Source organism: Falco punctatus (assembly GCF_963210335.1).
Source record: "Falco punctatus genome assembly, chromosome: 5".
NCBI classification, from domain to species: Eukaryota; Metazoa; Chordata; class Aves; order Falconiformes; family Falconidae; genus Falco; species Falco punctatus.
Window position 1 is genome coordinate 70,594,966 of NC_137584.1, and position 23,938 is coordinate 70,618,903.

At 33.7% G+C, this 23,938-nt stretch overlaps 1 protein-coding gene across 2 annotated transcripts in view; it reads left to right on the plus strand.

The window, feature by feature from the left end:
• The window catches only part of ASCC3 (activating signal cointegrator 1 complex subunit 3), a 284,673-nt gene that overhangs the window by 194,938 nt on the left and 65,797 nt on the right, over positions 1-23,938 (plus strand). For both annotated transcript variants that reach the window (XM_080390028.1, XM_080390029.1), the window contains exons 19-30: positions 194-280; positions 2,549-2,725; positions 4,844-5,069; positions 8,822-8,976; positions 12,653-12,751; positions 13,220-13,388; positions 15,343-15,563; positions 16,963-17,048; positions 18,546-18,712; positions 18,845-18,990; positions 19,099-19,219; positions 21,213-21,355. In XM_080390028.1, coding sequence (XP_080246154.1) covers positions 194-280; positions 2,549-2,725; positions 4,844-5,069; positions 8,822-8,976; positions 12,653-12,751; positions 13,220-13,388; positions 15,343-15,563; positions 16,963-17,048; positions 18,546-18,712; positions 18,845-18,990; positions 19,099-19,219; positions 21,213-21,355 — 1,797 coding nt within the window. The remainder of the gene's footprint in view (positions 1-193; positions 281-2,548; positions 2,726-4,843; positions 5,070-8,821; positions 8,977-12,652; positions 12,752-13,219; positions 13,389-15,342; positions 15,564-16,962; positions 17,049-18,545; positions 18,713-18,844; positions 18,991-19,098; positions 19,220-21,212; positions 21,356-23,938) is intronic.

Sequence of the window (23,938 nt, forward strand, 5' to 3'; positions counted from 1 at the left end):
CTATTTTTCTGAAGGCGCTGAGAATTCATGCTGGAAATTGTTCCTGTTTAAACTGCATTACTCTGGTCTTCCAATATCTTACTTACATTTGAACTTTATATGCTTTTTAAAATCTTGATTAATGTTTCTTTCTTTTGTCCTATATGTGTATATTTATTTTGAATGTTAAATCCATTCATTTTATTTTTAATAGACTTTCAATGAATTGTTCGATGCTCATAAAACAGAAGGTGATATTCTTGCTATAGTATCAAAAGCTGAAGAATTTGAACAGATAAAGGTAAAGTTGTATCCTTTTGTACAAAGAATGCCTTAGAACTAGACACTTGTTTAGTAGTCACTCCATAAATAGTGTCCACAGACCCAAGTTTTGTTAAATATTAAGCTCCATTATAAAATGTTTTCTAAGTAGGCGTAATTGCCTAGAACTATATATGCTGCCACTCAAATTTATGTGTAGTTCAGCTTGAACTATGGTACACATTTAATAACTAGTTATGGATCTTTGAGAATTCATTTTAAATTATGTTAAGAACTTTTCAGCTCCTCAGTTATTAAAAGGTGAAGATAAGTGTCCATTGGAATGGTGCACCCAGGGATGAGATGTTTTTTTCTGTTTGAAGTTTAAACCACTATTAGATGTCTTGCTGTACAATTTACTTTGTCAGAAATGAGGCAGGACTCACTGAAGTAAACTCTGTGATGTACTTCATGCAGGGAACAATATTAGATTAGCAGAGTGATGAATTCTGATAAATTATTTTCAAATTTGAAATTCCAAAAATTGAAATCCAAGCAGAAATCCTGTTGTTGTAACAGATTTTGTTGTGCAGGCTAGAAGATTACTGTACTAGTGTACTCAGCTCAGATCCAACCTCCCTTTTGCCTCCTGTGTGGGTAGGACACAAGACAATACATTGCAAGCTGGCACAAACTTGTTTGCCCATGCTTCCATTTCATAGAGGTGCGAGCCAGACTCCACAGGGTTTATTAGCTTGGGCTCATTGCCATTTTACCACAATTATACAATTTTAAGATCAGAGTTGGCTCTCATTCACCTGGCTTTACAAACTGGCAGTGTGAATCTCTCACCATCTACATATTTACATATTCACACACGTTTTCTGAGTATTAACATCTCTTTATCTAACGGAGAAATTCTGTTTTGCTGTAATCTCTTCTATTATAGAAGATAATAAGAGTGAGGTTTTACAGTGATACATGAAATGTTTTCCAAACTAGAAGGGGGTTTTATGATAGTGATGTTGCTTTGCTAGGTCTAAATTTAGCATAATTGAGTATTTAAAAGGAAAGCATATGGAAAATATGATGTGATATGTTTCTATATTTGTAATAAAGTTAGTAGTGATGCTTCTTGACTAAAGCATAGTTTTTCTAGTTTGCTTTCTCAGATTTCTATGGTATGGCATCAGTAACCATCATTTCCAGTTTTATGTGATTCATTTGCTGTGCAGCGTTGAATGGCAAAATTAGTAACTGACTTTTGCAAAAGTAACTCAGGATTTAGCCCTCTGTGTGATACAATTGTGACTTTTGTTAATATGAATCATGTTTCCGTAATGCCTTTAAAAATTCCATATTTTGAGATAGGTGAGTCACCAGTAGCTGAAATACAGATCTGATTTGACCTGTACTGTGCTATGCAAGAGCAGAAAAAATTATCAAAAATGCTGTTGTAAGCAGAGCATAATATTCCCCTGACACTGGAGTCATCTGTGATGGTTGTGTCCTTCATCATTTTCTTTCCTGTAGGACCAGTGGCTGGATAGTTGGGGATTTTAACCCAATTGTCTCAGGGTCTTTTGTATGTCAGGTAGTCAGGTCCAAATGAAAATTACTTCCAGCTGGTTCCCTGCAGGGACCAAACATTTACCCTCTTTAAATAAGTTTTACACTAACAGACTATCAGTAAATCAAAGAATATGTAGATTTATGCTGGTTTTGCCATGTTAGGGTCATCAGTTAGAATGTGAAATGTTATGCATTATTCAAACCATAGATATTAATATTTCTTTACTCATATTAAGACTTAATCTTATTAACAGTGAAAATTTTAATATCATGAATCATAGTACTTCACAGTTTTGAGTTAAAAATTTATTGTGCCGCATGCAAACTATGTAACTGTAATGAGTACATTTAATGTTAATTCAAGATTGCCCTAATCCAGATGGACAGAGGTTTTACTCTGGTCAAATAAAAAATGAAATCTCATCAGATGAAGGATGGTAGGGTCAGAAGATTCAATTTTTGTGGCATATCAAATTTTTGTATGTCAATGGCAACCTTAATAGATGGTGATGAATAATAAAATGTAATTGTGTCACTATTAAGATAGTTTCAATTATGGTCTATTAGGTACATTGTGGAAGATGTGGGTTTGGTGCTTTTTTTCTTTTTTTTTTTCCTTAAAACTAGAGGCTCCATTTAAAAATAATATAACTATGTTATAAGGAAAATTTGATTGCAGAGTAAAAATTTTTATCAAATTGCTCCAGCCTCTTCATAATGTATAATTGTGTTTTAGGTAAGAGAAGAAGAAATAGAAGAGCTGCATACCTTACTGAATGATTTCTGTGAACTTCCTGCTCCAGGAGGTGTGGAAAACAATTATGGAAAAATTAATATCCTCCTTCAAACATATATTAGCAGAGGGGAGATGGACAGCTTCTCCCTTATTTCAGATTCTGCATATGTTGCACAGGTAAAAATGGTATTTTTTACATATCTGTTGCTGTCGTCCGCTGTTTTCATTCTCCCGTGTGTTTACAGTTACATTAGTGCTTGATCTGCAACTTTTTTTGTACATTTTTTATGCAAATTTATTTGAAAATCAGAGCCGTGTGTGTGTACCTGTGTGGTATAATATTTAAGTATTTGCAAGATTTTCAAGATTTGCAAAAGCCTACCTTGGGAGACTATTGCATTTTTTTGTTAATTATGAATGTCCTTTTGGTTTGTATTATCCCTGTAGTCTTACTATACAGCTCTAACTGAGATTTCACAGAAACTTTGTTCTTAACTTAGTGGATTTTCTTGTAAATCTGGAAAACTGTTGCAATCTCTTTTTAGGTTTTGTGTACTTTTATATTTTACTCTGCAAAACATAATTTTTGTTTTATTCACATACCTTGGTTTACACAAGAAAGATGTGCTATTACAATTTAATTGCTAGACGCAATCATACAATGTACATATCAATCTATATATTTGTTTCTCAGCTTGATTTGTCACCTGAATGGTTGATAGTTATACAGCATGTTTAGTTATTACACAGAATAAAAAGAGAACTGCAAATCTGTGACAGAGAACTGCTTGCTTACAGAACTAAAGCCCGTCTTAGAAAGAAAGGAACGTTGCCTGAAAGTTTAGAATTCTGGATCCTGAAGAACTCCAAGTGATAAAATGCTCTTAGACAATCCCAGATGTGCAACAATAATGAATGTATAAAATAGATAAGAAAGTTTTACCTTTTAGCCCATCCTATGTCTCTTTTTCCTTTTTTTTTTAAAACATGCAGCAACATGTTGCATTGAATCATTTTTTTTCTTATCCTTACAAAACCATTTTAGAAAGAATTGATTGTAAAATTGCATTTAGTTTGTGCTAAAGAGTTAAATATTCAAAAGTATACATATTTTTCAGTGAGATCTTCTACTGACATGATCTTCAGAAGTGTTTACATTTCATAGCATGTATAGGTATAAATAAGAAAATTCTGAAATCATTATGCACATCATAAAAATTGTGGTACTTGCACAGCAAGATGATTTTCAGTATATTCTTTTAATCTTTTCTTTCAAGACAATTGCTTTCATTTGTCTGTCTCAATTACAGCATTTTCAATGAGGCAACATGGTCATCTTCTCAGATCTTGATAAATTGTACATGTGGAACCAGTGTAACAATTTGTGAATATTTTTAATTGGATAGTGACTATTAAGAAAGTCATTTATCCTTTCAAAGTAAAAGAAATGTGCTTCTTTAGTAACATATGCTTCGTATCATGAAAAAGTAATTTTCTATTTTTAATTCCTATTGGCATTACAGAGCCAGTAGAGAGTGATTGTATTCTATTCAGTGAATCAAGAACAGAACTGCTAATCCAGGCATAGCACCGGTAGGCAAAAAAAAAGAAAAAACTACCAAAAACCGCACAACTTCATAATACAGCTTGATAAGTTTATGAAAGGAGTGCCATAACTTACATTTCCAGGATAAGACTAGCCTCATTCAATCTTATGTTAGTAGTTACTTTTCCAAGTCCAAAGCAGGTTTATGCAGTGGTTATACAATAGTCTCAGAAGATAGTAACATGTTAAAAAAAAGTCACTACTGTTAAACTTCTGTGCAAATGTTTTGAAAATCAGTGTGAAATGGAATGCTATTATGGAAGCACAACTGAAGTGAAAAATTAAAACTTTGATTTCCATATCAACTGAGTTTGCAGGTGTGTATTATACAGGGGAAGAAAGAGTAAGGTATTAAATATGGTAAGTGAATTTGTTTCAGAAGTGATTGAGATGCAATAAATATAGTACTCCCTAATGTTAGCATAACTGTGATCAAAATTCTGTGACAGACCTGCCACTACAACTTTAATAAGTTGCACATGTTTCTTTCCATAATTTCTGTAGGCAATCATGAGGTAGTTCTGCCAGTAGACTGATGGAAAAAATAGTTTTCAAGAATGCTTGAAATAAGTTTGAAAAGAAAAATCTATTGTTATGGTTTGTCAAAGATCAGTCTATGGGATCCTTTTCATTTTACAAAGAATACTTGAAAGAATTACAACATTTTTGCTTTTTTTTCCACTCTCCAGAATGCAGCTCGTATTGTTCGAGCCCTTTTTGAGATTGCCCTTAGGAAACGTTGGCCTGCAATGACATATCGACTACTGAATCTCAGCAAAGTCATTGACAAGCGGCTGTGGGGCTGGGTTAGCCCTTTGAGACAGTTCTCAGTGTTACCACCATCCGTCCTTTCCAAGCTGGAAGAGAAGAATCTCACTATAGACAAGATGAAGGACATGAGAAAGGATGAAATAGGTGAGAAATCAGCAATGCTGATCTGCTTAAACTTCTAGTTATCAATGGGCAAGTTAGAACTAAATCTGAGCTACTCATTAATGTAATCACTCTGATCTGGAAGCCACATACACACATTAATATGGTATTATGGTCTGTCCAGTAAAGAACATTTATTCAATCTCCACAGTTTGTAATATGGCAGAGCTTTGAAGGTAAGGCTAGGCCATGTCCCTGCAACCCCAGAACACATGTGGAATGCAGATGTGTATTGACATATATTTACATATATGTGTACATACTTATGTTGACCTGAGCTTCCCTTCTTGCTCACATTACATAATACACTACTATAAAAGCCTCTGTTTATTTTTGCCAGTTGGCAAAATATGGCGCTTTTTTTTTTTTTTAATTGAAATACTATTAACATTAAAAAGAATGAAAGCAGATTATTATGTCCTGGTTTACTATCAGTAAATGGCCTGCTTCTGAAACACTGCTTTAATTTTCATTGAGCACAGAGAATTCATTGTCACTGGTGTCATTGCAGCAGAACCTTAATGGAATTTTTTAAAGGATTTGACACTTTGATAATGAGAAAATCCACAAGCCTACTGATAGAGATAATGGCATTTTCTAGTATGTGTGTATAAACTGTTGTGCATAAACTGTCCACCAGCTGGCTGAAGTTGGGAAAAAAATATGCTTCTAATGTGTATTTTTTTTCATATCTTAGTGTATTTTTTCTTATTGGGGCTTTCTTTGCACCTGTTATCGCTAAATAGCTGATAAACAAACTGTCATTTTTTAAAAAAAATATTTTAATAGTAAAAATGCAATTCATAGGCACTCCTTTTCAGAAGTTGTGACCTCTGACTTGATATTTCTGTCATTTCACAGGAGAACTACATTCTTATTTCAGGAAGCTTTGTTACATGCCTAATTTAGGTTGGAAAAATTGGATAAATAGTGTAAAACCTTGCAGAATTAGAGGCTATATTTTTATTTAATAAGTTAAGCCAAAGCACTATGAGAAAATTTTAAAGGCTTACTTTAACTGTGCATTATAATATGTAGTAATTTTAAAGGTATTAAAAGTATAACATTTTATTAGAAGTGCTGGCATTATTGTGTTTTTCTATTCAGAAGCATTATAGCACTTTTTTTTCCAGATTTGTTAATTTGGTATGTATTTGTGCAGTCTTTTTATTACTTAATATTCTTTTCCATTAATTGTATTAGTGCTTTCAGCTTTTTTTAATGCTTCTTTTTCCCCATACCTGCCCTTGGAGAAGCAATAATTTTTTTATTAAAATAGAAAACCAGTTTTGCTTCCTTCAGTGTAGTGGAATTAGTATTGACAAGATGGAAATATATCAATATATACCTATATATTTTTGTTATAAATATATAAAACTATATCTAGTTTTGTTTTATATTGGTTTGGAAGTAGATGAGACTTGGGATTTATCTGTGAAAATAGATCATTGCTGACTATATGTAATGACATTTCGTGTTCTTCAGCCTTATAAACATCAAAGCAAGTTGATCTGTGCATCTCTGTGAAGTGCTGTTACTTGGCATACTTCTTCCTGCCTACCTTCTTTTTCTGACACCAAGGGTGTGAAGGAAGCACTTGCCTGGCAGCCACCTTATTTTTATTTGAATTCAAAGCCTTGTTGAAGTGGGAAAAGGCACTGCTTCCGGGTGCTGCCTTGTTCTCTACTCCATAGGACTAATTTCAGTCTTAGCATTTCTTCCTTTTTAAAGGTTCATGTGACCTTGGAGTAGACTAAAAAAGACAGGGGCTAGCTGGCTAACTCAGTCCATGGCTTAGGGAGGGATAAAAGCATCAGATGGGTGCCAGCTCTCTGAGTGAATGAAGAGCGTGTTGTGTGCACGGATCCTGGATTCCAGTGTACCACAAATTGGTCAACACCAATCTATGCGCTATTGCAGTGTAATCATGGAATTTCCAGAAAGCCAAGAAACCACTATGTTATCTGAGATAAACAGTCCTGGTTTATCAGAATACAGATGACAATCATTGTGGAATAAGCAAATGTATTCTTCTTTTGTTAAACATGCCTATTTTATTGAATACTCAGCTTTTGTTCAGAAGATTTTAACATTTTTTTAAACGCCATTGATAGTTTCTCAAAATGTGACTATTTAAAAAAAAGGGGGGATGGGGAGAGTTTTATAATATTTTACAGCAGTTGGGAGAGGAGCCTTATTTCCCCTAGCAAATAAGTGTACAAAACCTCAGTGCTGTCAAGTACAAACACAGAAGTTCACCTCTCACATGATGATATAGAAAATTATTTCTGGCATTAGAAAATGTACTTGCCTACGTAAGCTTATTGAGTCATATCTTTGAATTTGTCACCTATCTTTATGTAACATGATTTCTGAAATTTTACCGCCTAATTGCAAAAGGTAGTTACTGTGCAAGTATGCTCTAATACTACATGTATCACCGAGCTGTACCAATGTAATTGTTTTGGGTTTTAATAATCCACTTGCTGGAGGTGTACTTATTTTACCAACCACAAGTTAAACTGATTAAATATGCATTAAAACTTTTACATTAGGGATTTGCTTAAGCAAGATCACCATTCATTACTTCAGAGTATAGATAAATGCCTGTGTGAGGCAAAATCTGCCAGTTTGTTAAATAAGAAAAACCGAAGAGGGAAAGTCAGGATGAATACAAAAATATTAGCAATTGCAAGATGTTATGCTCCTAAATTTCATGCAATAGCAAGAAAAATTTTGTATCACCTTTTCACTTTGCACATAGTGCAAATAACAGGATTTCTTCTCTTTTCTTTTTTTTCTTTTTTTTCTTTTTTTTGTTAATGGGAAAAGTGTGCTCAGGAACCACATAATGATACCAGGAAATACCGGTAGCCATTTGTAAGGTAGCTTTTCACAGTAAGTTCTTATGACCATTATACTTAAAATCTAAAATATGCACCACATAATTATATAAGCAATTTCAGTGTAGATGTGATAAATCAACCTTCTTTCCCTAAATAAGATAGAAGCTGCCATGTTTTTCAGGAAAAAAAGAAATCACTGCTACATACTTCAGATTTAAAACAAAGAGCAGGGGAGCAGAGATTTCAACTGTAAAATACAAGTAGGAAAAAAAAATTAATATAATCACTTTATTGCCTTAGTTACCATGATTGTGATAGAAAATAAACATTGCAACATTTAGTTTTTCCTTTGTCTCAGTTGCACACTGGCGTATTCTGAAAGATCAGAGCTGCTGTGAGCTGTTTACTAGTTGTGTGTATTTCTAAGCTATTAACTACCTTTATTCAATTTTATGAAAAGCATTCTGTCTGCTTTGAATCACTACAGAGGAATTGTAGAAGTTCAAATGTGTGCCCTTCATTAAATAAAAGGTCGTTATTCATGCTTTAAAGAAGAACTATATGGCTTGGTAAGAGCCTGGTCAAAAAGTCAGTAAAGGGAACTAGCTTGACATAATGTTTTCAGTTTGAATTCTTAATAGTTATTTTAACCCCTTAGTTATAGCCAACAGGGGAGTTAATACTGATTTTTCTAGGCTCTAAATTGCTAATTCAAGTTAAGTATTACAAAATATTCAGACACGCCAGGTCAAGAGAGTCAGACATTTACGCACCTAACAGCAAAACAAGCAAGCAATAATACTGCTCTCTAAAAGCCTATTTGAAAGTCGGAGTTATATTATTTTTCCTGGAAATGCAAATCTGTTACACCTAATGTTTTCTTGGCAGGTCATATGCTGCATCATGTGAAGATTGGGTTAAAGGTAAAACAGTGTGTCCATCAAATCCCCTCCATCCTAATGGAAGCAACGATTCAGCCAATTACTCGCACAGTGCTCCGAGTTCGGCTGAACATCGCTCCTGACTTCACGTGGAGTGATCAGGTAAAAATAAAGGAGGTGGAGGCAGGATGGGAAGCATTAATTTAGCTTCAGTAAAGGAGATGATCACAGGGAGTCCATAGCTGTTTGGATAAGAAAAAAAGTATTTATCTTAGCCGAGAAGCAAATTTGATAATAGGAATGGGATGACTGTTAAGACTTTTGTAGAAGAAAGCACCCAAAGATCGTCCTTTTATTTCTGTTAATTGTTAGTTAGTGCAGTGTTTATAACATGTTGAAGTACATGCTTATACTGAATATTAACAGTAGTCAAAGATTTGAGTTATACACGCAAAAAGAAGCAAGAAAAAGCAAGACACAGAGAGCTGTCTGTACAATGAATGAATGTCAAACAGAAAAAAAAACCTTGAGGTACAGTTCATGCATGCCAAGTTCTGCTGCTCTTTACAGCTTTACAAATATACATTCACAACATCACGGCACGCATTTTTTTCTGTTGGGATTTGTCTGAACAGAAAAACTGAGATATGTTTGGAATTATATTCATCTATATTTTATGGTGCAAATTTGTATGAAGAGTTGTACTTGTTGCACATTTAGATAGACCCACACCCTTTGATTCAGAATCTGTTCATTACAAATAGATTTAAGATAAATGTAAATTAAATACAAATGTCCACATGGGGGCATTGTATTGTTGCTGGTACTTCTGAAACTTTCTACTGAAACAAGGGAAAGACACCTCAGTGGGCAAGAATATTTTTCTTTGTTTATGCTTAGGACATTTAAACTTAAGATAAATCATTCTGAAAGGTGGTTATTAAGTATCTGTGCTTTTACTAAAAAATATTTTTAAAATACCCTTAGATTACAAATTTACCTTAATCATTAGTAAATTAGAGTTTTATTCCACAAACGTTTAGATTATTTTAGAATTTATTTTCTCTGCCTAAAGGCTTTTTCTTTTCTTTTGGAAGTTTCAACAAGTTAGCTTACGAATGGGAGATTAATGATCAAAATATAGAAAGTTAGATTTTGTTTGCTACCTGAATTTATTACAGAAATATTTGAATGGATTCCTAAAATGAATTATAACATGATTTATTTTTTGCTGCCTTACTTATGTGCAATACTTCAGAAGGCAAACAAGCATTACTTTCTAGGATTGAAACAATTTTTTATTATTCAATCTTTCATCCACTTTACCTGTAATATATCAAAGACAAAGAAACGCATGACTGTTCTTCATATTAAACTGTATCTTAATACAAAGTAATTTCTCAATCTGCTTTTAGTTTCTTCTACAAAATGTAGCTTCTTTTATATTTTTACAAATTGAAAAGGGGTCCACACATAATCATACTTTCTTATTTCAATTCTCAATTTCTAAAGTTATAGCAAAAGTTCAGCAAAAATCTATTTTCTGCTGGTTTTTCCCTTGACACAGTTTTCCTAATGGTTGCTTTAGAAACATTATGACTGTTTTATCAGGTCAAGTTAAGGAGCTCTTTTTGTGTGAATTTATATATTGGTACTCATTAAAACTTGGAAATCTTTTTGTTTCTTTTTTATTTTTGTAAAGTAGCTGTTGATTTTCTTGTTTCTTCAGTAAATGAAACTTCTATCACAGCAAATAAATAAAAAAAGCTGTTAAATTTTAATAGTCTCTAAAAATGACTAACAGTCTTTTAAATTCAACCATTGACACTGAAACTGCTCCATCATCAAACAGTATTTTAGCAAGCTATTAAGAAGACTATAGAAACTTATAGGTATAGCTGTAATTGGTACAAAAACTTGCTGCCAAAAAATTCCATTCAAAGAGTGGGAGTAGTGAAAAAAAATCAGAATATTAAAAACTGAAATACCATACTTAACTGAAACACCTTGCTTAGCTAACATTTCATGGTTTTAAGATAGTTCCTTTATCTGGATACTTATTTCTAGAATGATCTCATGCAAATTTTGCACTTGTCTTTACAAGAGAAAGAAGATACATTTTTTGTAGTCATGAGATATGACATCATCTTAATTTTTAATGGCTGCAGTTTTCAGTGCTGGGAGCTTGTAAGTTCAGTAAAAGCGTGTGAACCATATCCCAGTGGAAAATACTTACTATATTGTTAGATGCAAAGGACTGTAAACAAACCCAGACAGAGCAAGTAAGCCTTACTGCAGCCAAGAGAAGTCCAGCAGGGATACAGAATAACACAACTAGTATTAATTAGCTGAGTTTTAGGGCAGTGGTTGCCCAAAATACAGGTATGTGTCAGTTCTTAAGAGCTCCCTAGAGTTCTTGAGAATCATTACTGGAGAGCGTGTTGTGTTGCCTGTTTACATATTGCCCTTCTTTCCCCATGCAGCTTTGTCACAGGACTCTCCAAAACTAAGATGCTGTTACAGTTGATAATAAAAATTCTGAGCTTTAAACTTTATCACCTTGCTTAATTCTTCTTTCCTCTCTGTAAATTCTCCTAAACCCTGATAAAGTAATAGTCTCACTGTAATTTTTCAGTGTCATCTGCAGTGACCTCTGTCCTTTCAGTTTCAATGCTTCAGTTCCATGAAGTTGCTAGTGAAATGTAAATGTAATGAAAATGACTTAGTCTTTACTATCCATCTACTTATCTATTGTGTAACCATGTTGAAAAAGAATTAAAAGCACCTTAGTTCTATTCTTAATATGTATTTTTGTCTCCAAAAGCCAATAGACTGTTTTCAAACACATACACAATAATGAATTATGCTGAAAATAGTGTATGCTGTGAGAATCATTACCAGATTCCTGTAGCATTAAATTGCCATTAGGAGCAACTATGTGCTTTGTGGTTTTTCCTATTAACTAAAATTTAGGAATAATTCCAACTTTTTCTCATCTTCATTCTGGTTTTCTACCTTATCACAGTCCTCATAAGAAACCTATGTCACTTAATAGTATGTCATCCATAATCCTTTACTATACGTTTTTCTTTTCCTAGAGATTTAAGCAAAATGCTTGTACATTGGCACAAGTCATTTATTCTGACAAAGAAGCAAAAATTCTTAACTGATCATCCCGTCTAGCTATGATTTGTGGCTGGCATTGCAAAGTAAGGCACACAACAAAGCAAACAAAAATCTAGGATGGAATAAAGTGTTGCCAGATGGCATGGGAATCATCAAGAGACGGCTCTATTTATGTTCTTCCCACTTCACCTGTAGCAATAACTAGATCTACAGCCTTCTGAGTCCACTTACTCTATCTTTCTAGAGGAAAGTGGAAGAGAAAGAGGAGGAGAGAGGAATGTCACAATTCAATGTCCAGTTTTTCCTCAGATAATGTTTTTAACTGAAAAATGAGCACTGGATAGCAAAAGACAATCCTCTATACAGAACCCGAAGACAGAAGTACAAGGAGGAAAAAGGAGAATGTGTCCTTTTTTAGCAGCCTAGGGAAAACCCTGGGAGTTTAGTCTATTTATAAACAGCTTAGGCACTAGCTTCAGTTGCATTTATATCATGTCCATTTATATTATAAGTACCTTAAGCAAATCCGTATTGAAACATAATCTTTACGCAGACTGATCCAATTAAAAATGCTATATTGCTCTTACCTCTGATTTCTATATTTCTCTATTCCTTTGTAAGGCTACATCATTTAGAAATATATCCAATATACCCAGCAAATCACGAGCACCTCATTACAACTATAACAAAGCCATCTTTTCCATTCTTAAAGGTACACGGCACTGTTGGAGAGCCCTGGTGGATTTGGGTAGAAGACCCTACTAATGATCACATTTATCATTCAGAGTACTTCATCATTCAAAAAAAACAGGTAAAGGATTTTATTCAGAATCTCATAGCAAGACAAAAATAAAGTTAGTTAGATGTGGATTTATAAGGTCAAACAGTATTTTGACCTAGGTAGCACAGCTTTCAATTTCAGATGTACGTTATAAGCTTGGACTTCCACAAAGATCTTTTCTAATCTCAGATGTCCCTTTTTGTCTTCCCCTTTTGGTGGCATAGTTATTTCCAGGTGAAAAAAAGAAAGACTGTAATAGTTTTGTCTGTTAAAGAAAAAGATGAAGAGCCAGTCTTATTTTTATCTTTTGAAGTCCATGGAAACAAAATCTGTTCCCAGTAGTGAAATACTTTACAAAGATGTGACTATTTTGCACATGGAGTTGCACACATACTTTATTGCTTTGTGTTGGTAATGCTTATGGAAATGAGGCAAACTATGATTTTTCAAGTTACTGATCTTTCTATGCAGTAATTATTCTCTACACATTTGCATTAGGTCATTACTAAAGAACCTCAACTGCTGATGTTCACAATCCCAATTTTTGAACCTCTCCCTTCTCAATATTACATTCGAGCTGTGTCCGATAGATGGTTAGGAGCAGAGGCTGTATGTATCATAAATTTTCAACATCTGATTCTTCCAGAGAGACATCCACCCCACACAGGTAACTTCAAATTTGATCATTTTGTTTTAATTCATCTTGCTTATATTGATTTTCCTTATGATAGTGCAATAAATCTCTTAACTTCTGCTTCATCATAGAAAAACATATGGAATTCCACTTTGTGATATATTTGTATTATTGAGACCGTTTCTTTACAAACTTTAGAGCTCTCTGAAATTTTAAATTCTTGAACAAAAAGGAGCTCATTTCATCTCAGCATAATACCAGCCTTTTAGTTACTCCAGGTTCACTAAAAAACGTAGGGAAATTGAAACTGTCATATAAAAATGAGCACATCTCTCTGCTACAGTATGTTTTATCTTAGTGCTTGTAAGCATTACATTTCTTCTGGACTGGTTAAAAATAATCTTAGAGTGGCTGTTTGTATTGTTAATGGCATTCAGCAAAGAAAAAACAGTTAAAATTTTGAAAATATGAAACATTTTACTATTTTTACCAAAATTAATTCGTCATAGCAAGCACTGTTAACAGTACTTACCATCGCATTTCAATTCCGCACTGCTGATCAAGTCATGTCCTTCCCCTCCCCCTCCCTTTTTAACACTTGGCACAGAAGCATATGTTTGTGTTTTGCTTCTTTTTTTTCTGGATACATAAATTGCTTTATACATTCATTGTGCCTGATGTCATTGTAAAACCTTTCTACTGTAATTACATTTGGCTCATCTAGCAGTCTGTGAAGTGAGTGCCTTCAGAAATACTCAGTTCTCATACGGTGTTGTCCTTTGGCATGCATAAATTCACATGTGTTTGTGAAGTATTTAGCTATTGTTATACTGTACCTATGCTGTCTGGAAAAGCATGTGTAACCTTTTTATCTAATTGACTGATCACTGACTACTATTCAGAAGAAACAGAAAGATATTTACACATCACCAGTTATGGAGCCTCCAGGATTTATGGTAATTGATTTCAATTCCCATCTGGTTCCCACTCAACAATGAAGTACATAGAGGCCCTGCTAAGCAAAAAAACCTTCTTTCTCCTCAACAGAGCCCAAGAAATCACAGTTTCAGTGGGAATGATAAAACAGCCATAAGGTATCAGTGAAAGGCATGTGAAGAATATTAGGCATCATTGCCTCAGTAGATTTTATGACTCCCATATCATACCTTAATGTGAAGCACCCCAAAATGAAAATGAGAGCTCCAGCCACAAAAAAAAACCAACCCAAAACAAAACAAAACAAAAAAACCAACCACCGCACTTCAAAGCAAGCATCTGCATAGCAGAATCACTGCAGTCTCCTTAATTTGGTAGGATTCCAAATCCAATCTGGTTATATATATCATCTTCTAAATTCCACAATCTCTAATTGTTTGGATAGCAGATGCCCTGAAGATATATTGAGACTCATAGATTGAAAGGCTGTTTGTTTACTTGTTAAGATTGTCTTGAATTACATGTTTAAGGGATTAGATGCAAAACTGAGTTGAATTCATCTGAATTGTATTACTCCATCAACGTCGAAACTCCAAAGAATCCTTCCTTCTCAAATAGATTTTTTTTTTTCTCCTTCAGTCTGAAATTTACAGACTGTGCTGTTCTCCAACTCCGCATTCTATTATCATAAGAAGCTGGACATACATATAATCTAATGCAGTGGGTTTAGAACTTACTACAACTGGGTAAAAAGGAAACAACTTTAAAAGAAAAATTAATTTATGCAAATGGCTGGTTCACAGCTATCAGAATACTAACTACAGTACTTGCAGAAATACTTCAGAGCTATAAAATGAACTTTTCATTATTCCTCATCAAAGTTAACAATGACCCAAATGTGGACTGTGTGTCATATGAAATATTAAGTAAAACAATTTCCAATGAATGTTGTTTTCCACTAAAGTACTGGTTAATATCTTTATCTTCGTAATAAACTATGTTATGTCATGATATCTGTTATCATGCAGTTATGATTATTTTGTATTTTCAGAGCTTCTGGATCTTCAGCCTTTGCCTATCACAGCCTTGGGACATCGGGAATATGAAGTCCTATACAAATTCACACATTTCAACCCTATCCAGACCCAGATATTTCATACACTTTATCACACAGACTGTAATGTTCTTCTTGGAGCACCTACAGGTTCTGGAAAAACTGTTGCAGCTGAATTAGCCATCTTTAGAGTTTTTAACAAGTATCCCACATCAAAGGTTTGTAAAATAAGTTTGCTATAATGAATTCATGTAGGAGTGTTTTCAGCAATACAAAAGCCTAGAAAAAGGCTATGGGAAACTGAATTTTGCTTTCTCCAATTTATACCTGTCTAGATACAAAATGGTACTGCATTATGTACATTATGTTTTTATTTCAACTTTACATATTAATCACTGTACAGCTAGAGTTAAATCTAAAAACATGACATACAGGGATGCTGGATTTCCTTTTCTGTACTTACCTGCAGTTCCTGCTTTAATCTCCTTCTACTAGCAGTAGTGTTTTGTGGCTGTTAGTTCCCTTCCATGTGAATACAGCTAGCCCAGTCTGTCTCTTTTTTAAACAAATAAGTTGCAATTAATTACTACAAGTCAAGTTTCTGTTCCAACTTGCCCCTGTGTTTTGTTTCTGAAACTGCCTAAAAGCTGAACAACTCGGCTTTTGAGGTTTTGTTTTCAAAGTGAATATATATGTGTAACTTGACTTAACCATCTTGTCATAGCCACATTTTAGCTTTAAAGCCTTTGGAAAAGATATTTGTATCAGACTGTGGGATATAACCAAAGAACAACCTTTGAAATTAACAGAAATCATGTGCATAAATCCCTTATTCATCTTTGAAATCTCAGTATCTTCATGTAATTTGTTAGTCCAATTGACGTAAACAAGACACTCATACATTTGCAGCTTATCTATTAGACTTACAAAATAGCCAATTCTCAAAGGAATATATCTTTTAGGTTTTAATAAATCTGAAAACCTGGCTATACATTTTAAAGAATTTATGTGGATTCTACATGTAGCAGTTTCTTCATGTTCAAAAGCTTCAGAATATGTAACCATAAATCTGTAAATAAATATTGTTTCTACTTGTCAAAGTATTCCCCCCTGCACAGCAGGTATCTTTGAGGAAAATACTGTAACATTTCCTTAAAATAACCAGCTTTTTAATTTAATTGGTAATGTTTTAATAATTTAATGACGTAACTAGAAACCTGGTAAGATATTGCTTGCTGGAAACTCAGATTATTTCTTTTCTAGAATGTTAGCTTGCAGATTTTATAGTCCTGGCAATAAATGGCATTATTTATATAAATGGATTTTGATATTAAATTGTGTGATAAATACTTTCTTTTCAAGAAATTACTCTTTTTTTTTTTTTTTTAATTCATTTGCTTGCTAATGGCTCAGGAAATAAAGCAGTATTTTCAAGTGTTAAGCCTGTTTTAAATATAATCCTGCTGTAAGTCATTTAAGGAACTCGAGCCTTAATCATTTGATAGACAATGAGTATTTGCAAATCTCACAAGTACTAAATATATTTTTTTTTCATTGTAGGTACACTTAATAAAGATTTCTTGTTTAATCTCTGGTTTTGCGTCTTTTCTTTTGCAGGCAGTGTATATTGCGCCCTTAAAGGCACTCGTTCGTGAAAGAATTGAGGACTGGAAAGTTAGGATTGAAGAAAAACTTGGTAAAAAGTATGTTTCTCCTTACCTAATCAGAGAAATGAGAAGCAAAAGAACAGCCCATCAAGTATGAATAAAATCTACAGAATACTTCTGAGTATTTCATAATAGGTTTTGATTGTATACTATCCTTCAAATTTATAGTACTTAAAAAATAAAAAATGCTATCAATGGTCATTGTTGTGATAGCAAAATCGAACCTAAAAAAGAGATACACCCAGCTACTTTCATTCTCATTACTAGCCAGTATAACAAATATGAAGATCAGATTTCTCTCAATGCATATCTTTGGAAACTGAAATTGCAATCCAAAATAAGCTTTCTTTAGAAATCTCAGCTATAAGGAACTCATAAAAGTTGCGTGAACTGTATTCTAGTATTCATATATTGTCCTTCATATATAAATTAGATGTAGTATTCCTTGGTAACATTAATTTCTTGATGATCTTCTTACATGCTGGAGTTCAGCCATTACTTTATAGCATATCAGGTATATCAGTCATGTTGATAGTTTCCAAAACTATACCTTCTTGAATTAAAAATATTATCCATGGGATGTATTATTTAGGGCCTTTTCCTTTCCTGTATATAGCTTTTTTCCCAAGTTAAAGCTCAAAGCACACCACAGGTTCCAATAGAAAGAGGTGCTACTCTGTGTACATGAAATTGCCAGTGAGATTCCTGCTATTACCAGCAGTGACATTACTTTTTTTTTATATATTTTAATGGCCTGTGAGGGTAAATTATTTGCCTCATACCTTTAAAATATTTTCAAGTAGTTTCCTTTTGAAATTTACTCTATTACTTGTGAGTGGCATTCTGAACAGAAGATACACGTTACGCTGAGGAATTTTATTATGAGGAATTCCAACTGGATGTAGAAGTGTCACAGACATGTCAAAAATCCATTATATTCAGACTGAAATGATGGTTCATCTCAAACGTTGTTGGTAGAACTTGAAAGGGCAGTAAGGCAAACAGCTGGAAAGACTCTGCTAATCTTCCCAAAAAATTAACTCAGCATAATTTCTGCTCCAGTGTTAATGGAACTTCATCAACAAATGCAGATATACTGCAATCTAGCCTCGTTATTCAAACCAGAGATCTGTACAGAACAGCAGGCAGCAACTTGGTAGCTTTCTAGAAAGCTTTTATCCTGGCTATGACAGGATGTTATGATTCACATTATATCATACTAATATTCTTACAGTATCTTCATTTTGAAAAATTAACCTTATTATATGGTTAGGGACTCGTATTCATCGTCTTCCTTTTATATGGTTTTGCTAAGGAATTATGTTTGGTGTTTATATGGTATTTGCTAGGAAAACAGATACACAGGTTTATTTACTTTAAAACAGTTTTGAAAATCTTGTTAGAAGTATTTGACCAAAAAGAAAATTGCTTTATTTAATTTTGTTTCTTCACTTTATGTTTAGGACTTAGTGTTGGAATGCTGAGATGTTCTAAAGCTTTGTAAAGACAAGCCACCATCTTTCTTGATTACAGGGTTGTAGAGTTGACGGGAGATGTAACTCCTGATATGAGAGCTATTGCCCAAGCTGACCTGATTGTTACTACCCCAGAGAAGTGGGATGGTGTCAGCAGAAGCTGGCAGAACAGAAGCTATGTTCAGAAAGTTTCCATTCTTATCATAGATGAGATCCATCTGCTAGGTGAGCATGTTTTGTTTTTAATTAGAATCATTGCTAAATTTGAAGTGTGCTGGTACGTATGATGTGGATATACTTTTTGACATCTGAACCTTTTCTTTTTTTCTGTTTTTCAATGGACTTTTCATTTACTAGGGGATGAGAGAGGCCCAGTATTGGAAGTGATTGTGTCTCGGACAAACTTCATTTCATCTCACACAGAGAAGCCTGTAAGAGTAGTTGGTTTATCCACTGCTTTAGCAAATGCTAGAGACCTTGCTGACTGGCTAAATATTAATCAGGTATGAAAAATGTTTCAGAAGATGGATGTGTATTTGTGCTGCAGAAAAACAAAATAACAATTTATAAGACAATTCAAGGTTAAACTTGAAAAAAATATTTTCTTGTAGATGGGTCTGTTCAACTTCCGACCATCGGTACGCCCCGTTCCTCTGGAGGTGCACATTCAGGGCTTCCCTGGACAGCATTACTGTCCTCGCATGGCTAGCATGAACAAACCTGCATTTCAGGGTAAGCAACAAGCTTCTAGACCTTTTCCTTCTTTCTGTGAAAGAAAAAAAGACTGAGCACTTTACACAGTTCATTTGCAGCACATTTACAACATGTGTTACTGTATGTACTCTTGGCATGTATAGGGGGAATCTGCTCCGCTAATGGCCTGAAGCTATTTGTCTGAAACATAAAGCGTGCCACAAATGCAACATATAACAGAGGAATGTAGTGTATTTAGAACAGAAGAATAAAATTAGTGCTAATGAAGGGGAAATAAAATGTGTTTTCTCTTAGTGTTTGACACCATACAGAAATATTTGTGTAAAAACATTTGAAATTTAGAAAGTAATAAAACCATTCATATTACTAATCTGCTGAGGTATTTTCATATGGACCCACTGTATGTAAGCATTAAAAAAATTGTGAACAGAAGTTGCAAGTCAGGCTAACCTCCTATAATTCTAGTTTCAAAGCAATAACCATAAAATTCAGAATTTGTAGTGCATCCAGATATGCTTCTGTTTTCAATTTTTTATTCTTAACAAAGCTGGCAAGCAGGATAGATTTAAGAAAAACTCATATTTTATTTGAACATGTTTTGTTTTGGTTACATAAGGAATATTTATTGTATCAATTAAAAATAACCTCCAAAATAAATTTTGTAATGTAAACTGCTGTTGATTGTGAGGTGACATTTGTGAGGTGACTTTTTAGCTGCTTTAATTAGCCTTATGACAGAAGCAAAGTATTGATTGTGGACTAGAGACCAATCTTGACAGCTCAGATTATTTACACCTCCACAAGAGCATTGTACAAAAACACTAATGAACAATAAATCTGTCTTGGGCTGTTCTGCCACACCTGTTCCTGTAGCAACAAAAATCCATTAGATGCTGGGCTTTTAAAATGTATAGATATATTGGGATATATAGTTGTAAGGTATAAATACGCATGAATTATTCTATTTCAATAATTTCAGAACTGCATAGTGTCTGTATATGCAGGAGCACATGCGGGGTAGTTTTCATAAACTGGGGAACAATATGTGACGGTGGATAGTATGAAATAGTTTTCAGAAATCAATACATAATTTTAATTGCTAGAATGAGAATTACATGAGAAAATACACAAATGGATTTATGAGAGATGTAGAGAGAGTATTTAAAATTCTATGTACACCTGTTTGTACTTCTAGTGCTTGTTGATGTTAGAAAAATCTGTAGACGTATGATTTATTGAGGGCTTTTTTCCCCGCTTGTTTGACATGATATAGTCAAGGTTATTTTAGCATTTTCATGGCAATACTTATTCCTGAGACCATAAAAATTTCGCTGCAACCTGAAACTTCTCAAACATGGGCTGAGCAAGAAAATGCTTTTTTAAAAAGTCCTAAAACAAATAGATTTAAATATATCAGACTAATTAGTAAACAACAGAAACAAAGTCCTTTTGTACCATAATGCCCACTTTCACAGCAGCTATTGAAAAGTCACTTTCTACCTTTTTCACCTTTTCTGTTTGTGGTAGATTGAAGTGATCCTTTGCAGGCAGACATGAGTTTATGCAGTGTGGCATAAACTCTTGGTCAGGCAGAAAGCAAGTTTTGGACCTTGATGGCACTTAGCTTGACAACATATCCCAACAGGGTAGAAAAAACGTAACATACTTATTAGGCTGAGATAGAGAAATTCACAAGCTTTGAAGTCTAGAAAGCTTGTCCAGATTTTATGGTGGTTTAGGCGGGGGGGGGGGGGGGGGGGCGGGGTGGTGTCCTAACTGATTCTCTTAATTAGCTTAAAATGATTGGTGGGGTAGCATAACGAATGAATTCAGACTTGACTAAGAGAGACGGTATATGCTCATCTCCGTTATATCTGGCAGAATAGAGACCAATCATACATATCTGTGTATCACCTGTAAAGAGGTGTATCAGCTGTCTAGGTATTGCAAAGAGAAACTCTAATGTTTGTCATTAAAGGGCCTAATTCTCAATTTCTGTTTTCCTCAACAGCAATTCGGAGTCATTCTCCAGCCAAGCCTGTTCTTATTTTTGTGTCATCCAGACGTCAGACAAGGCTTACTGCCTTAGATCTGATAGCTTTCCTAGCCACCGAGGACGATCCCAAACAATGGCTGAAGATGGATGAAGGAGAGGTAGAATGATTTTACCTGTATTATTTGTGCTTTCCTTCTATTTTATTGATGTATTTTTGAAAAGAAAATACATCTAGAACAAAAGAGTCATTTGAGGGTAGATCTTGAAACTGCTATGCATATGCTAAACTTCAGTATATATTAAAACTGGTGTCAGCATTAAGACTATATAAGCATCTTTTCAAGATCTGAACTTTAAATACAACTCTTTTATCTTTGTTTTTCCTGCTATCTATTATTAATGCTGGTTCACTTGTCCCAGACAACATGTATCACATGGTACAAGTCTTTGATACAAAGATAAGACAAAGAATATAAGAAAGAGGACTAGTGTTCTCCGAAGTTTACAGCTGAAATTTAAACTAAATCATTTTCAGTGTTTTAGGGGCAAAAGCATCCTTCTCATAAGGTAACTCTGTGTAGAGAGTTATGTATATGCATATATGTATCTGTGTGTATATGTACGTATGTATATACATGTGTCTATCCATCTATATTCATACATATATATAGATAGATACACAGCAGAACCAACCCTTTAGGAATGGTTCAGTCTTGCATATCAATGAAATAAATCAAATGTTATTTAAAAAAATAGGATACCTTCTGCCAATATCTTTGTTGTAAGAACATAAAGATTACAAAGTCAAACACTCAGATGTTAAGCAATGCTGGAGTAAATGTTTAACTTTTTATTCTTTTTCAAGCAATATAATTTTAATTACATTTTTCTTGTATTGTTTCTCAAAAAAATCCTTCTTTCATTTATTGCAAAATATGAATGATGGTCAAATAATAAACAACCATTCAATATTCTCTTTTATCTGCATTCTTCAAAATGTATACTAGATTTTATTTACTGCACTCAGTTCAGCACCTGCTCTGTATACAGAATTGTGTATTTCCTTCTGGACTAATGGTCCTGATTATAGTGTATTATTGCCTCAAAACTATTTTTTTGGTTTGTACTCAGATTTCATAGATTTTGGAAGTTAGCTTTTTCTAGTGGTTGCAAACCTTGTGTATAGGAATTTCTGTGATAATATAGGGCCAAAATGCATCAAAATACGTGACTCATACATAAAAGATCCAAATTGAATATCATATGAGTATTTCTATATCAACAGTTGTATGAATAATTATACCATTTTATACCAAAAATTATATGCCAAAAAGTGTAGTTTTCTAGATGAGTTTTGGGGGGTTTGTTTGCTCTTTGCAAAAAACTGAAGTGTGATTTTCCTGAAATAAAGCATAACATCTGTATCCTTGCTCTCTTAGATGGATTTTAAAAGAGAAAATGGATGTCTTGCCTGATAAACTACGAGTACTAAAGCATGTCTCAATTTGATGCAGCTTTTCTAACTGTGTAACCTGTATTTAATGTTTTCTTGAGCATAACAGAAACATTTCATATCAAAAATATTACCGCATAGTAGAGTACTCTAGTACCTTGTGCTAGTTGACTGTAGTAATCTCACCTACAACTAGAATATGCAACATCCAGCTTGCCCTAAATTACTTGCATTAATATAAATAGCTTCCTCATGTCCTGTGAGCCACTACTGTCCTGAAAAGAACTGTAACTGAAGCTTCTTCATTTGCTGGAAAAGGGTTTTCAATTAGGAGTCTTTGAATTTCATATGTTTCAGAATAAACCTGTGAAGGTTTTGAAAGAGGAGCCAACAAGGACAAGCAGACTTTGCATTTATTAGTTTAATAATATTTGTATTTGAATTAATAAGCCAAATGTTTGGAGCATAAGATACCTACCAAGTTACTCAGTTCTTACTACATAAGTGTAAAGGACAGGATTAAGTCCTAAATTTTATGTCTTACCCCTATTATGCAGAACACAGTTGTGTTTGAAGTACCTGCAATTTCAAGTTGATATTTATGGGACAGGTTTGTAGTTTTGTGTTTTAAATAAGCATGATTAGCCTGAGTTTCATTCAACATTGAAGCAAAGGACAAAGCTATAGTAGGGCTACATACGTAGCATATGTGCTACTTAATTCTTTATCCATAATAATTTTATTTTATTTAAAAAGTCTGACTTCAAGATATATTAAACTCAGGCTTCAACTGGGTGAATTATACAAAATTCTCTCCATATTGCTATAGCATTTTTAAGCATTAGAAGTAGAAATAGTGATGCTTACTTTATAGTAGCTATTCCCTGTCTTAAACACTTGGCCCAATATTTCAAGTGTTTCTCAATTCCATGTGGGATAAAAATGGACTAGTTAGAAGACATAAATTGTTGTTGCCCTTAAACAAGATTTTTTGTTGCCTGTCAATTTTTCACGTTTGTTTTTTTGCCAACCAGTGTTCCTTTAGGGGAACTTGCAGACAAATTACTTTATTTTCAAAATACTTGTAATTGTTAATTGTGAAGTATGTTGAGATATAAGACATTTTTCATAAGTGGTTGTATACAACATTTACAAGCTTTACAACAGGCCTTGGCATTTTTCTTCATTCAGCCTTATTTGTATGATACTAATTTTGGCTGACATAAGAATCCTTTGAGAACTCATTGCTTAGTTTTGTTTAATGGTGTAATTGGTTTTGCTACATGAT